We start from the raw sequence: 14358 nt of genomic DNA, 5'->3' as shown, positions 1-14358 counted from the left end.
CTCTCTCCCTCTCTCTCTCTCTCTCTCTCTCTCTCTCTCTCTCTCTCTCTCTCTCTCTCTCTCTCTCTCTCTCCCCATGTCGCCACCACACAATGGACTCAAACAGGCAGGAAGCGTGCGTGTGACGGGACCCGGCCACCGGAGGATCACACGCACGCTCTCGGGTTTCACGTTTGCACTTTGGAGTTGAATGATTTTAAAAAACTGAACTTGTGTGTTTCTCTATTTCCTTTTCTCTGTCCTCCCTTTCCAGTTGTAGGCGCAGCGTTTTTCGTGGAGTGGTATCCCTCCGCCGGCCCAGCTGTGTGGATGGGAGCAGCTTTCACTCACTTAACCCCCCCCCCCTCCTAACGTTAAAACATGTTAAAAACTTCACATGTACTTATGTGGTTGTGTGTGTGTTACCGTGTGTGTGTTACCGTGTGTGTGTCATTCATGGGTTGTGGGGGCGCAGGTGGTGGTTTAAAGCCGAATGTGTGTGTCAGCACCATGGACAGCTGCCAGGTGAACCTGTCACTCAGGTCAAAGTTCATCACACATCACGTGACTGTTTATAGATCAGTCCGCATCTGTTCACATGTTGATAACAAGACAGTGACTCAGCAGTTCGTCTGCTTTAATGCAGAGTTTACTTATACCTCATTAGTTAAGATAAGATGAGATGAGATGAGATAAGATTAAATGAGATTAGATGAGAATAGAGGGGATGGGATCAGATAATATGAGATTAGATAAAATGAGATTAGATCTGATAAAATAAAACTTTATATTGATCCACACACTGGGGTTGTCCAGTGGTTACAACAGCAGGCAGGTCAGAATGAGGTAAGATGTTTACATGATACATCATACATCACATGTTTATAACAAGACAGTGACTCAGCAGTTTGTCTGCTTTAATGCAGAGTTTACTTATACCTCATTAGTTAAGATAAGATGAGATGAGAAGAGTTGAGAAGAGAAGAGATCAGATAAAATAAGATTAGATACGATTAGATGAGAATAGAAGAGATGAGATTAGATAAAATGAGATAAGAAATAAAACTTTATATTGATCCCCACACTGGGGGGGTCCAGTGGTTACAGCAGCAGGCAGGTAAGAATGAGATAAACAAATTAAAAAGATTCAATAGATGTATAGCTTTCACCGTGGAAATGTTATAAAGTAAAGTTTAGTGGCACAGGATCATTGCAGGTTCAGGTTTGTACAAACATATTAATGTCGTGAGATGCAATGACACAAACGGGCAAACAGTTATTTAGAAATATTGCAAATAGTAACTGTAGAGGAACATTTCTAAACCAGCAATAAGAACAGACTTTGAGTTGCCATGTCAAAAATTCTCCTTCAGCTTGACTTGGTGAGATGATTTATTTATTTAGAACATATCTTGTCAAAGGTCCCCTATTTGCTGGGTCTATTTCTTACTTTCTTATTAGATATACTTGAGATTTTCGAAATAAAGACCTAAAAAACCTCTTTAATTCATTATAGGGATATAATTGACTACATATTTAATTCAGAACCTGTAAAACTAGGTCCTTATATTTGTTGACCAACATTTATGTTGACTGAATATATATCACTGAAGAGACACACAGTGTTTTTACACAGTATTAAACATTTGCCTTTTTGTCAGATGCTTTTTCTACATTTAATAAAATGTCAGTAAATCAATTATATTCAGTCGTCAGGCGGTTGATCACTGAAAATAAAAAATTATATAAAAAGGATACAAACGGCATCTGTGCATAAGGAGCTATTCAAATAGAGAGAGATATATAAATGCATATATTTAGATAGTTATAAGTGTATATTCAGGTATGGTATAACAAATGAATACATATCTATCTATCCATCTATTTGTGTGTATATATATTATAAATTCATAATAGTGTTCAATATGATATGTACAACATGTGTGTATGATATATAAAATGTTATATATAGATTCAAATTGGTTAAACTATGTAAAGTGAAGCACAAAGCATAAGAAAACAAGTAAACTCTTAAAAATAATGACTGTACCTGCACAGTACTCGAAGTAACAGTACTCCGTTACAGAGAGTAGTGTAGTGGAGTACTCACAGAGCAGGAAGTGTTCCTCTCTCTCTCCCTCTCTCTCTCTCCCTCTCTCTCTCTCTCCCTCTCTCTCTCTCTCTCTCTCTCTCTCTCTCTCTCCCTCCCTCTCCCTCTCCCTCTCCCTCCCTCCCTCTCTCTCTGGCACATGACAGTCAGCTGGTCACCCAGTCACATGACCCCCAGCTTCTTCTTCTTCTTCTTGCGGAAGCAGCAGAACCAACATGGCCGCTCCGAGCTGCTCCAGTAAAGTGCGACTAGCGGCGTTCCTGCTGCCGCTCCTCGGCTGCTTGTCCTCGGGGAGCTGCTCCTCTCAGGTGCCGCTGCTGCTGTGGTCCAGCGACAGGTGAACACGTCGCTATCTGATGGTGTCGTGGAGGAGGAGAGGCTGTCAGGCTAACAGTGCTAATGCTAATGCTAAATGCTAACCCCTGCTAGCTGGCTCACTTCAGACAAAACTTCAGTCTGAAGAGAAAGAGAAAGAAAGAGAAGGAAATATGATATTTAATGATTCTAGTGAAGCTTCGTAGTTGAACTTAAGTTGGCAAAACTCAGTTCAAAGCCTTTAAATTCACTTTTAAAAGGAATCAGCTGAAATCTGTGATCTTTGTGATTTCATGTCTGTCAGGAATCTGGTAAAAGTCTGTTTTTGTTGTTTTTATTTACTTGTTGTGAATTTTCCTCCAGAAAATCTGTGTTAAATCTAAAAGACATTCCCTAATATAATGTAATACTATTTAATTCTTATAAAGAGGAGAGGGAAATTGAGATGTAGTTTATTATCGTCCTCTTGTCTCGTCCTTATTTAAGATCTTAAAATCATCCTATTTCTGTCTCACTCCACTCATCTGTATTTGTTTTGATTAATGAAACTCTTCATTAGATAAAGTGAAGATTTAAAATGAAAGCTTGGATTTAATAAAATATCTGAAATGTGTTTTTTAGATTCACAGTAACAGAGGAAAATGACTGATCCATGTATGTGCAAGCTGTTTATAAACCTTTACAGGGGAGAGGAGAGACAAATGACCCAAAAATGACTCTTTAAAAGGAGGTTAGAGTTTATGATATTTAAGAATCTGTCTTCCTGTCCCCAGTCTTCCACCGCTGGCGTCTCCTGCAGCCGGTCACATCACATCCATCGACCAGCTGAGCGTCTACCTGGCGGCGGCGTTGGGCTCCGGGCCTCACACCGTGCTGCTCTTCCTTCAGGACAAGGTCAGTGCCCGGCACGTGGAAACACAACTCGGGCTCTGTGGCAGACAACCGGCCTGTCACCGAAACACACTGGAGCCCAGTGGGGGGGGGGGGAAGAGTGGAGGAGTTTTTTAAAACCTGTACAGTCAAAGCTTCTCTGAGATTTTCATAGATTTAACTTGTTGGAGAGTTTGTCCTTGGATCTGTGAAGTTGTGGAAAGCTGAGCAGTCACGTGTGATTCGTGGTCACACTGTGTAAAGTCTTCTCATTCGGGTGTGACTATGAGGTTTGATGTGACTTCCCATTTCACACTTCCTCTATAACACATCCACGGCCCGGGTGTCTTCTCTCTGTGGACGATCCTGTTCCAGATAGATTCACAGGAGCAGCTTTATCTGCAGCTTTCACTAGATGCTGTTTTATTTACAGTTGTTCTGGGCAAATGATGTATTTTATTAATAAACATAGTACATTTTATTTCACTGCTCATTTCAAGACCTTGCCATATATCACAAATACACGCATGAACAGTTTAAGTATTTAAAGTAAGTGTTTAAATTGGATTAGGAGACACAAACACTTGTCAATACAACAAAATATAACAAGTAAATCAGCTTGAGAGGTTGAGACAGGAACAGTTCATCATCTATGAACACGAGTGACAAAGTGAAACCAGAGATAAACATCAGATTAATGAGGGATAGATGAGTTATTGTGTTTGTTAGACTGATCTAAGCAGACGTGTTTTGAGTTGTGTTATTTGTGTTTATTTGTGTTCAGTTGAGCAAAGATGACTTCACGCTCTTCGGCGGCGTGTTTGGAAACAAGCAGGATAGTGCCTTTCACAACCTGGAGGTAGGTGTTTGAACCACATTCACACTTTAATCCGGAGTGAGACGAATAAGAACCATGATTCTTTCCTCTCGCTCGTCTCCAGGCGGCTCTTCAGGCGTCGGCCTCGTCCATCACGGTGCCGGCCTTAGAGTGGACAGGCTCCTCCTCCTTCCCGGCTCTGTTTCAGGAAACACTCGGCGTGTCGCCCGTGCTCGTAGATCCCGAGACTCTGTCGCATCTGACCATCAACACGTCCGTCAACAACCTCCTGCTCATCAATCTGCCTTATTGTACCGGGTGAGGCTTCAGTTTCTGTGGTATCATTCAATCTATTTCTTCTATTTCTACTTTTAGATGTGAAGAAAATAAACCTTTGTGATTGTTTAACAGATCACACAAGTCCTGCAAGGAAGTGCTGAGGGACAATGGTGAGGATGTTAAAGGATTTCATAGGGTTGTATTTAAAGCACCATATCATGTTAATCATGCGGTAGTTTCTTTATAATATGCAACATGTGACTCAAGTGCATTTCTCCTCCAACAGATGAGGTCATCGGAAATGTTCTTAGTGCCGTGAAAGCAAAAGAAGTTCCGTACACAGCGATCTACACGGGACTGCAGCCGTCACGAGTGAGAGGATCACACCCGAACTATTCTCTCTCTCTGTATAAATATAAACATGACGACTCAAAGATCTTAAATCATGTCTCTGCAGGTCATATCCGAGGCGTCTGTGTCGGACCAGTCCGTGGGCCGCTCCCTGCTCGCCACAGCGGAGGATGATGTGAAAGCGCCCATCATGTTCAACGTGTCTGGAAACCCGTGCATCATGCTGTGGGCCCAGAACCTCAGCGTGAGCCTCTCCAGCAGCGGAGCGTGGATCGACCTGGCTGCAGAGACGCCCATCCTGGACAGATCCACGTGTAACACCACTCACTCACTGTAAGGGCCCCGGTAGTCATTTAGTCAAACTATACTCACAAGTGAACTTCAAGTTTGTGTTATTTAAAGGAAAGGAGTCATTTTGAATGTGTTGTTTTCTCTTTTCAGGCTTGTGCTGAGTTATCCAAGAGGCTATGAGCTAAGGTAAGAGGATAAAGTGCAGATTGTTCAGAGTAATTAAGGTATGAAGTGATAGTAAGTGAGTTTTAGTGGGTCTGGCAGGTGTGTTGTTGCCTTTAGACAGCGCTACACTGGAGCTGTTTTCAGACATGGTCTCTAGAAAATGTCTGGACAACCGTTTCTTCAAGTTTAACCTTTCAAATATGAAGAACGCAGCAGGAAAGTGTCCGAGTCCGACGTGTTCGCAGCACTCGGGTCAGGGAGAGACGTAACAAATCAATTCCACTGCGGAGAGATCACTTGTTTTTTATTTAAAACACATCACCACTGGCCTCGACCCAAATCACCAACAAACCCTCAAACCTTGTTGTCTTTTCAGGTCGACATCTCAGTCCTCTACGTGTGTGACTCCTCTTTTTCATCATGAGACATTTGTGTTATTTTTGTTTGTCTCAGATTTTGAGAAACGTAATCAAAGTGCTTGAATCCTGTAGACGTTATTCAGCTTCTCTGGATAATATCAGGAGATTCCCTGACTGTCTGAAAGCTGCTCGAGTGGTGACACGTGCTGTGGCCTCTCCTGGTCCTGACAGCACTGTTTATATATTTGACTCCTGTTCCTACATCCTCGTTGTCCTACGTATTTATAACAGATGTTCTCAGAATCCAGGTAATGAACACGAGCCATCTACAATAATACCCTGTTAAAACACTGAACATCGCTTTGTTCATCCCCAGATTTGCCATGAGTCAGCGGTTCTACCCCGTGTCCGGACGGAACTGGTTCACCCTGGACTCGGTGCAGCTGCGAGCCAACGCCTCCTCTGCGTCTTTCACCGGAGGCCGCGGCATCTACGCCCCTGCAGAGTATTCCTTCCACTGCATGTCGGTCTCCAGCTCCAAGGACGCTCTGCTGGTGCTGAACAGCACCAACACGGAAACGCGCGAGTGGAGGCTCAATTTTATTGACTTCCAGGTACGAGAGTCGAGCTGCATTCTCCTCTCTGCCTCTCAACCCAGCTGCAGTAAAGCCTCATGTTCTAACTGTGTGTTTCATACTGTGTCTACAGATTCAAGGCTTCAGTTTGGCAAACGGGACGAACTTCTCCTACGCCAGCGACTGTGCCGGCTTCTTCACCGCGGGGATCTGGATGGGGCTGATCACCTCGCTGCTCATGCTGCTCATCTTCGTGTACGGCCTGCACATGATCATGCAGCTGAACACCATGGATCGGTTCGACGACCCCAAAGGTCCATCGATCTCCGTGCCTCAGACGGACTGAAGACGTCCTCTCACACACTCCTCAGCCTTCAGTGCCTCCTGATGTCGGACCTTGGAGAGTCAATCTGTGTGATTTAGCTTTTTGTAATGTGTGGAGCCTTTTACTTTGAAAGGTGCGTGTCAGGCAGATCTCCTCCTCCTGACATTCTCTCCTTTAGTTTTCCTTCCTCAGATGAGTTTGGGCACATTCCACTTTGTTTCCCTCTCGATGTACAAGTGCCAAAAACGGATGCACCCGTTTTTTCCTCATGAGCTAATTTAGGGTGCGAGTGCTAAATGTTGTTTTCATACCAGAGACATTGAATATTCTCCCTAATAATAAAAATAAATTGCACTCTTAACTCGCAAGTGCCAATAGTAATGTCCCTGCTGGAAGCTGTAGGAACTTTTCAGACCTCAATTCTTACTCGTGTCTTTATTTTTTCCAAATCCACAGTAATTCAAAGACTCCTGGTCATGAAAGAAGTGCCTGTGTGTATATAATGTGTTTGTGAAATGTGTGAAATTCCTGAATGTGGCTGTTTTGAAACGGCCCCTGGTGAAAGTGCAGAAGTTCTTCCTCTTGGGTTTAGTTCTGTTTTCACTCGTGGTTGAATCGCAGACTTGCACCACAGCAATCCCACGTTTTATCCACAGCCGAATTATTTATATGAAAATACTTTATGTGCCTTCGCTGCCCTTTAAGTTTACTTTTTGCTTCAGGGTCATTGATTAATTTAACAACGGTGCCTGAGTTCTGCTTTTTGTCAAATGCAAAGACTACTGTCCAATGTCTTCACCTGCAAATAAAGAGAATCTATCAATTGTAAACAAATCATTTAGTTTCATGTCGGGAAGTTTGATTCTTTTAAATATTGTAAAAAATTTAATTTGACATAAAATTGCAATAAAATTTCTCAAACATGAATGAATCGTTCTAGCTTTTTGTAACTGGATGTTGGGATTGTGTATTCATGCATATTGACCCGTTGTTAACACAATTTGCATTATTCACGCCCCAGCTCGGTTGCCATGGTTACAAGTCACAACAGCAGCAGCAGTGTTGCAGGAGACGACACCAGGATTAGTGTGTAACTGTGTGTTAACTCTGGTTTGTTTGTCACTCTCTCGGCTACACGCTGCTGGTGCAGGATGTCTGTGGCTCGTTCTCGCAGATCAGCAGCTTTCTGCAGCAGCCAGGAGAGGAAGCTTTTCCCTCTCCACCATGCTCCGGACCGACTGGGAAACATGATGCACCGCCAGGGGGCGCCACACCTCGGCCCTGGCTGCTACGTCAACCATGAGGTTCGTCTCCTCGCATGTAGTTAGTATGTTGTATGTTGTTTTTACACAAGTGTGGTTCTGCAGAATGTTTAGTCACTTTTATCATTCATTTGATTAATACATGTCAAAGGTACAAGGCTGTGAAAATAATAAATATTTTTTGATTCAATCTTTATTGAATCAGTCACGTTGAGATCAGGATTTGTTTAATAATACGCCTGTGAACAAAAAACATTCACAATCAGCAACAAACAATTTTACAAGAGCAAAAATTAAAAATAAATTAATAAAAACAGTCATGAGATTTATATAAGTTGCATAGTTTCTGGATCTACTTATTCGAGAGTGAATGAACTACATTTCCCATGAACCTTTGCGAATGATCCCTTTCCAACGACTTCCAGTGACATTTCCTCTTGAATTTAACCTTGTTGTAAATAAAGTGTTGTATTGTCAAAGCTACAATGATGTAGTTTGTCTTTTGTGTATTTATATCACGTCATGTGTTATATTCATGATGCAGATATCGATGTGCTTCAAACTATCATTTACTTATTTTTGCTTTGTAATGTTGGAGCCCCTGAAATCCCAATAGATGATATTTTGTGGGAACAAGATAAAAACACATCATCTTCTGGGACTTCAGAGGCTCCGCAGAACTGAGACCATCATATCCATGTATTAAATCCATAATTTCATTGTTTTGCTCCCAGTTTGGCACCATATATCACGACTTGCAGATGAGACCAGAGAGTAACAAAGGATATATCGTCTCTGCGAGGACTGCAGCACGTTTTCCACCTTCTGGCAAGGTACAGGGAACATGTTCCCAAAGCACCTGCATCCATCAGTACATGTAGTTCAACACGGGCCCATGATCTGAGAGGAACATTGGTTCTACTCCTGATTTTACACATGAAGTTCGATTTAGAAGTCTGAGAGTTTAGGTTCAATAGAAGCCTTCAAACTGGGTCAGGTTTAGCTTTTGAAAGTGAAGATTGTTCCAAAAATAAAACCATGAATAGTTTGGTTTTTTCCACTTATCACTAACATTTCTAATCTTCTCTCTCAAGACTGTGACACCTTCACCTCAGCACTACCAGCAGGATCACAGCCAGTCCACCATCGTCCCACCTGGAAAATCACCTTTCAACTCCACCACACAGAGATTCAAACCCCCGGCATGTGCAGCTGAGGCCAGTCCAGGGTGAGAACAGAGCGACACAGTGGACCAGAGGCTGAACCGAGCTGACTTAGGTTATTTTGGTTCTGCAGGCCGGGAACCTACCAGCCGGACGCAGCGACAAACAGGAAGGTGAGCTGGCCGATGTGCTTTGGGCGTCCGGACTGGTCCCGACTGCCGCCGCTGGAGAAGAAGTCCGTCAGAGTGAAGGTGGGTGAACTGTGAGAATGTGAGCAGGAGTTTCAATTTCAGAAAATCCTCATCAAGAGTTTTAAGTCTCTGAGGAGGAATGAAAGATATAGATTCTCATTAAAGAGTCAATTCATAATGTCATGTGTTATGAAACCTTATCGCTCTTGTTCTCTGTCTTTCAGTTACACAGTGAGAAGGCTTTGCTGAAGCAGAGGAGCAGAGTGGCCTACCTGAGTTTGTACTTTTAACTCTGATGGATGAAAACAGACTCTGACATAATGAATAACGGTAATAAAATGTTTATCAGCCGGACTAAAACCGACGTCAAGTAAAGTTATTTATCCCAGGATTAAAAAAGAAAGAAACTTATTTTTCTTTTATTCACAAAATGACAGAATTCCTGTGTTTGTATTTTACAAACAAATTATACACAAGGTGAGTTCCTCCTGAAAAAAATGACTGTAAACACAAATAAACAAGTCAATAGAAGTCAGTTTGCCAAAGTCTACAGCGGATCTCGTCCCAGCGCTGAGGAAAAGCAGCCGCTGGTCCCGGCTGACGGAGCAGAACCCGACTCCGGGGGGCTTCGGTCCCTGACCGGACCACAGTCAGCACCGAGCAAATGTGAGTCCGTTGGCTCAGTTGGGTCCAGACTCATTTCTTCCTCCTCAATTTGGGTTTCTTGACCGGGCGGAGGTACGGGTTGTCGATCACGTTGTCCTCCGTGACCTTTGCCGAGGGGACGATGCTACCGGGAGGAAGCAGAGAGTTCTCTTTGTCGGCTCCGGGATCATCCTGAACGAGGGAGTGGGAACAAGAGAATTCATCACAGAGCAGTTAACACTCTGGGTTGGATGAGAACATTGATATCAATCTGGAGCTAGAGCCAACAGGGATCATCTTGAGTTGGTATTAATACTGGAGATGTGTTGCCTAATAACAATCTAAAAATCATTCCCTCTAAAACTCACCAACTAGCAGATCATATGTTATTTAAACAGAAGCAACAGGAAGTCACTGCAGCTCACACACATCCACACGTCCTGATGTGAACAAAGCCCCAAAGTTTCTATACGTCTCTGTTTCAGCAGCTCTAAAACCACAGAGTACTGGTGTGTTTTCTAAATAAAACATTAGAGTGGAAGTCGCCTAAGACACTTTTCCCCTTAAATTGTCTCACCCCATTTGTAAAGAATTACATAAGAAAGATGTAACAACTGGCAAGTTATCATATCAACTATCCTATAATTCTATAAAAGCATGAATTCCATACACCCATCATATCCTTGGCTTGGGACGTTAAAGGGACTCTTACCTTTGTTGCATTTGAGAATTACAGCACATTCAAATCATCCCGCCTTCCTCCAATGCCCCACCCCCTCGTTCCCATCCGCGGTGTTTTTAACTTTTGTTTTTCCCCCTGGGAGCGGCTGTTTCAGTACGCCGTGGACCACTTTGGTCTGCCATCGTCAGTCGCTACGGTCGCTACTCGCTACTGTCTGCCGTGGAATCAAAACAAACCCTCTAGTTGAGGACACGCCTTGATGACGCGGACCCGAATGCGCCACAAGAAGCAGACGGGCTTCCTGTCTGTTTCCATGCAGCAAACAGACAGGTCTGTCGGCCAATAAGGTCCTTCGGTCCGAAGAATTTTATTGGTTGAAGTTTTCACTAAATATTACGAGTGTGAAATAATTGTTTGTTTTTACTCCTGGTGGGTCTGTCTTGCATTTTAGAGTGTCATTACCTTATTAATACCAATTTAACCTTATCCACAAAAAGTGTAAAAATGCAACAAAGGTAAGAGTCCCTTTAAGGAAACCCGAGCGGTGACACTTACACTGATGTTATTTCCTGTGGTGTTCTCGCTGTCCGTCTGGTCGTCCTGCTCCGACGAGTCCGTCTCCTCCAGGGTTTGCAGCTCCAGCTCGGACGGCAGCAGGGCGCTGAGGTACGGGATGGTGCACGGCCGCGCTGCGATCACTGGGAACACAAATACACAAAGCTTAGAACTCATCGGAGGACAACATGCGTTTGATGGCAAAATAGAAAAATGGTCAGTCGCTCACATGGGAAGGCGGTGACGTCGTCTTTGAAGAGGCTCTGAGTTTCTCCCGTCTTGGCCATGAAGCGAGTGAGCGCTCGCTCCACGTCTCTCCTCTGAGTCGCTGCCTTCTCTCGCACCACCTGGTAATCTGACACAGGCTCTCTGAACGTCTGCAGAGAGACAAGCAAAAGACTTTCTGAACCTGATCTGCCACACAAAACGAGGTTTGATGCAACAACTGACACACGGACTGACAACATGCTCTGTAAAGCTTTGACTCACCGGTGTTTTGATGTACGTGTGAGGGTCAGGGAATTCTGGGAAGTGACTGGGGATGTGAGCCGGGTGTGTGCGTTTCTGTCCGGCTGACAGAGCTCTGGGAGTCACTGGACTGTTCGTCACTGGAGCTGAGATTCAAAAGAGGAATTTGTCACAGTTGAAATCAAATAAAGACGAGAACTACTTTGATTCAGTTATTATTATATTAAAGCCAATTTGAATGACTAGCAGAGAAAACAGCGCAGACTTACGAGCAGTGATAACCATCCTCTGTGACCGCTTTGCATAAACCGGCAGCGTGTCCACATTGAAACCTGCAGTGACACAAACACAGGAAATGACCTCATTGATATTTCAACACGTCAGCGATCTGTAATTCACCCGACTCCTCGGGGACTCACCCATTTCAATGAGCGTGACCACCGTGTCCGACAGGGTGGGCACGCTTCGGGCCGTGTGTTCACAGTGAGATTTAGCACAGCGACCGATTTCACTGATATCTGCAAACAAGGGACAAAACGTCTCGGTCTCAGAAAAGCTTCTGCTTATGAACAGGAAGCATTTTGCAGATGTGGAAGCATCATAAAGGATGAGTTTAAAATCAACGTTTATAGGAATCATCAACAAATGCAATAGATTATATGATAAGTGTCAGCAAACATTAAAAGGTTATATTTTTACAGCAGAGGGCAAGTTTCTATTAAGGTTAAGACTTGTTCTCCAGTAAGTCAACAGGTTTGCAGCTATTATAACGTTTCCTCTAGTAGCGATTCCTGATATTATGTTTTTATTGACACCTGAACTCTGTAGTTAAGAAACTGAAATACTGATCTAGACCTCCATCTTTTCCCTTAACAAGATTTAACATCATTTCTCTTTTTCTGCCACGGCAAAATGTCAAATTGAGAGAAATTAAAGCGCAGTAGTGTTTGGTAACATCTCGCTAACTTCTACTAGCGTTGACTACCGGCCTTCTACTGAATTAAAATTAAAATGCATTAAATAATTGTGAGGCACCCCAATACGTGTCATAGGGTCAGTTCATTTTGATCCACACAGACACTCAAACACGCAGCTCTCAGGGAAACCGAGGTGGTAAATCCTCAGTGTCTAACAGGATTCATGGATCCAGACTCACAGCTCTGCATCATCTCAGTGAGCGTCTCCACCGCTGCCTTCTCGGCGCTCTCGAAGCCGCTCTCGGTCAGGAGGGCGCTGACCACCACCTGCAGGGTGCGGCGCCGGGCCAGCTGGTAGTTCTCTGCAGGGCTGGTAGCTGCTTTGCTGCTGCTGCTGCTGCCCCCCCCACGCTGAGCACACAAGCAAACACAACGTGAGGAAACAGCGTGAAAGTAACCAGCACAACACTGAGCTCAAATGATTCTCTATCAAACAATCAATACAATTGTGTTTGTATCATAATCACAAATCACAGTTTGTCTCATCGGGCTGAACAAGGTGCAACATTCTCTGCCCTCAACATATAAAGTTGTTATCCTGGTTGTAAATATAACTAATATCACCATGTTGGTCTATTGGTTATTTTAAATAACTTCTGTTCATCTGAACTTGCTGCTGTTTATTATAAAATCTGGCTGGTTATCTTAACTATTTGCTGGTTATTATAACTCCCTGCTGGTTATCTTAGCTCCCTGTTGGTTATAACTAGCTGGTGGTTATCTTAACTCACTGATGTTTATTTCAAATAGCTGCTGGTTATTTTAGCTCCCTGCTGGTTATTATAACTAGTCGGTGGTTATCTTAACTCACTGATGCTTATTTCAAATAGCTGCTGGTTATTTTAGCTCCCTGCTGGTTACTATAACTAGCCGCTGGTTATTATAACTCACTGATGCTTATTATAACAAGCTGCTGGTTAATTAAACTAACTGCTGGTTATAGTAACTCCCTGCTGGTTACCTTAGCTCCCTGCTAGTTACTGTAACTCACTGCTGGTTATCTAAACTACCTGCTGGTTATGTTAGCTCCCTGCTGGTTACCTTAACTAGCTGCTTGTTATGATAATTAACTGCTGGTTATCTTAGCTCCCTTCTGGTTATATTAACTAGCTGCTGGTTACATTAACTTCCTGCTGGTTATAGTAACTAGCTGCTGGTTATCTTAACTAGCTGCTGGTTATAGTAGCTACCTGATGGTTATAGTAGCTACCTGCTGGTTATAGTAGCTACCTGCTGGTTACCTTAACTTCCTGGTTGTTATAGTAGTTCCCTGCTGGTTATCTTAACTAGCTGCTTGTTATGATAATTAGCTGCTGGTTACCTTAGCCCCCTGCTGGTTATAGTAACTCACTGTTGTTTATGTTAACTTCCTGCTGGTTATAGTAACTAGCTGCTGGTTATCTTAACTAGCTGCTGGTTATAGTAGCTACCTGCTGGTTATAGTAGCTACCTGCTGGCTACATTAACTTCCTGGTTGTTATAGTAGTTCCCTGGTGGTTATCTTAACTAGCTGCTTGTTATGATAATTAGCTGCTGGTTACCTTAGCCCCCTGCTGGTTATATTAACTAGCTGCTGGTTACCTTAGCCCCCTTATCTAAACTCCCTGCTGGTTATCTCCCTGCTAACTAACACCAGGTGCCTGTGACGGTTAGCTTAGCTCGCTAGCCCCCGTCCCACTCGCCTCCCCCCAGCGGCCTCAGCGCGTCTCTTACCCCGCTTGTGCTCAGCGCTCCTCCCGCCACCACCGCGGGATCCGCCATATTTATTTATCTCACGTCCAACTGCTCAAATTATCTGATTTCACTGCGAATGCGACTTTATTATTTTTGTTTTTTACCAATGACGTTTAACAGCCGCCGATAGTAAACACGGCGCGGCTCTGTGACGTTGCTTCCGTCACACGACCGGATGTGGACAGTGCAGCAGCGCGTTCGCTACTGACCCCTAGTGTTCGCATGCAGAATTACACTTAAGGAAG

At 43.6% G+C, this 14358-nt stretch overlaps 3 protein-coding genes across 3 annotated transcripts; 2 read left to right on the top strand and 1 right to left on the bottom strand.

The window, feature by feature from the left end:
• The first annotated feature begins 2293 nt into the window (after window positions 1–2293).
• Window positions 2294–7363, top strand: LOC133005116 (V-type proton ATPase subunit S1-like). The gene is made up of 10 exons (XM_061074696.1): window positions 2294–2426; window positions 3178–3298; window positions 4059–4133; window positions 4216–4409; window positions 4503–4540; window positions 4657–4742; window positions 4828–5054; window positions 5163–5198; window positions 5913–6150; window positions 6245–7363. Exons 1-10 carry the CDS (start codon window positions 2305–2307, stop codon window positions 6455–6457), a joined length of 1350 nt encoding a protein of 449 aa, XP_060930679.1. The 5' UTR covers window positions 2294–2304; the 3' UTR covers window positions 6458–7363.
• Window positions 7364–7587: 224 nt separating this feature from the next.
• LOC133005128 (ciliary microtubule-associated protein 3-like) lies at window positions 7588–9342 on the top strand. The gene is made up of 5 exons (XM_061074711.1): window positions 7588–7740; window positions 8433–8531; window positions 8793–8926; window positions 8995–9112; window positions 9277–9342. Exons 1-5 carry the CDS (start codon window positions 7588–7590, stop codon window positions 9340–9342), a joined length of 570 nt encoding a protein of 189 aa, XP_060930694.1.
• Window positions 9343–9483: 141 nt separating this feature from the next.
• Window positions 9484–14256, bottom strand: taf8 (TAF8 RNA polymerase II, TATA box binding protein (TBP)-associated factor). The gene is made up of 8 exons (XM_061074709.1): window positions 14093–14256; window positions 12559–12730; window positions 11822–11920; window positions 11672–11734; window positions 11424–11548; window positions 11164–11311; window positions 10935–11077; window positions 9484–9889 (listed from the first exon to the last, which is right to left on the bottom strand). Exons 1-8 carry the CDS (start codon window positions 14138–14140, stop codon window positions 9749–9751), a joined length of 939 nt encoding a protein of 312 aa, XP_060930692.1. The 5' UTR covers window positions 14141–14256; the 3' UTR covers window positions 9484–9748.
• Between the last annotated feature and the right edge of the window lie 102 nt (window positions 14257–14358).

The sequence above is a fragment of the Limanda limanda genome, chromosome 7 (genome assembly GCF_963576545.1).
Source record: "Limanda limanda chromosome 7, fLimLim1.1, whole genome shotgun sequence".
Classification (NCBI taxonomy): Eukaryota; Metazoa; Chordata; class Actinopteri; order Pleuronectiformes; family Pleuronectidae; genus Limanda; species Limanda limanda.
Note: the sequence above shows the minus strand (reverse complement) of the source record. Positions and strands in the feature narration are given on the sequence as shown.

Coding starts and splice junctions, on each gene's coding strand:
- LOC133005116 (XM_061074696.1), top strand. CDS start 2,305: ATGGCCGCTCCGAGCTGCTCCAGTAAAGTGCGACTAGCGGCGTTCCTG. Junction 4,410..4,502: donor AATCTGCCTTATTGTACCGG/GTGAGGCTTCAG, acceptor ATTGTTTAACAG/ATCACACAAGTCCTGCAAGG. Junction 4,541..4,656: donor GGAAGTGCTGAGGGACAATG/GTGAGGATGTTA, acceptor CTCCTCCAACAG/ATGAGGTCATCGGAAATGTT.
- LOC133005128 (XM_061074711.1), top strand. CDS start 7,588: ATGTCTGTGGCTCGTTCTCGCAGATCAGCAGCTTTCTGCAGCAGCCAG. Junction 7,741..8,432: donor GCTGCTACGTCAACCATGAG/GTTCGTCTCCTC, acceptor TTTTGCTCCCAG/TTTGGCACCATATATCACGA. Junction 8,532..8,792: donor GTTTTCCACCTTCTGGCAAG/GTACAGGGAACA, acceptor TTCTCTCTCAAG/ACTGTGACACCTTCACCTCA.
- taf8 (XM_061074709.1), bottom strand. CDS start 14,140: ATGGCGGATCCCGCGGTGGTGGCGGGAGGAGCGCTGAGCACAAGCGGG. Junction 11,078..11,163: donor CGACGTCACCGCCTTCCCAT/GTGAGCGACTGA, acceptor TTGTGTTCCCAG/TGATCGCAGCGCGGCCGTGC. Junction 9,890..10,934: donor CCACAGGAAATAACATCAGT/GTAAGTGTCACC, acceptor TCCCTCGTTCAG/GATGATCCCGGAGCCGACAA.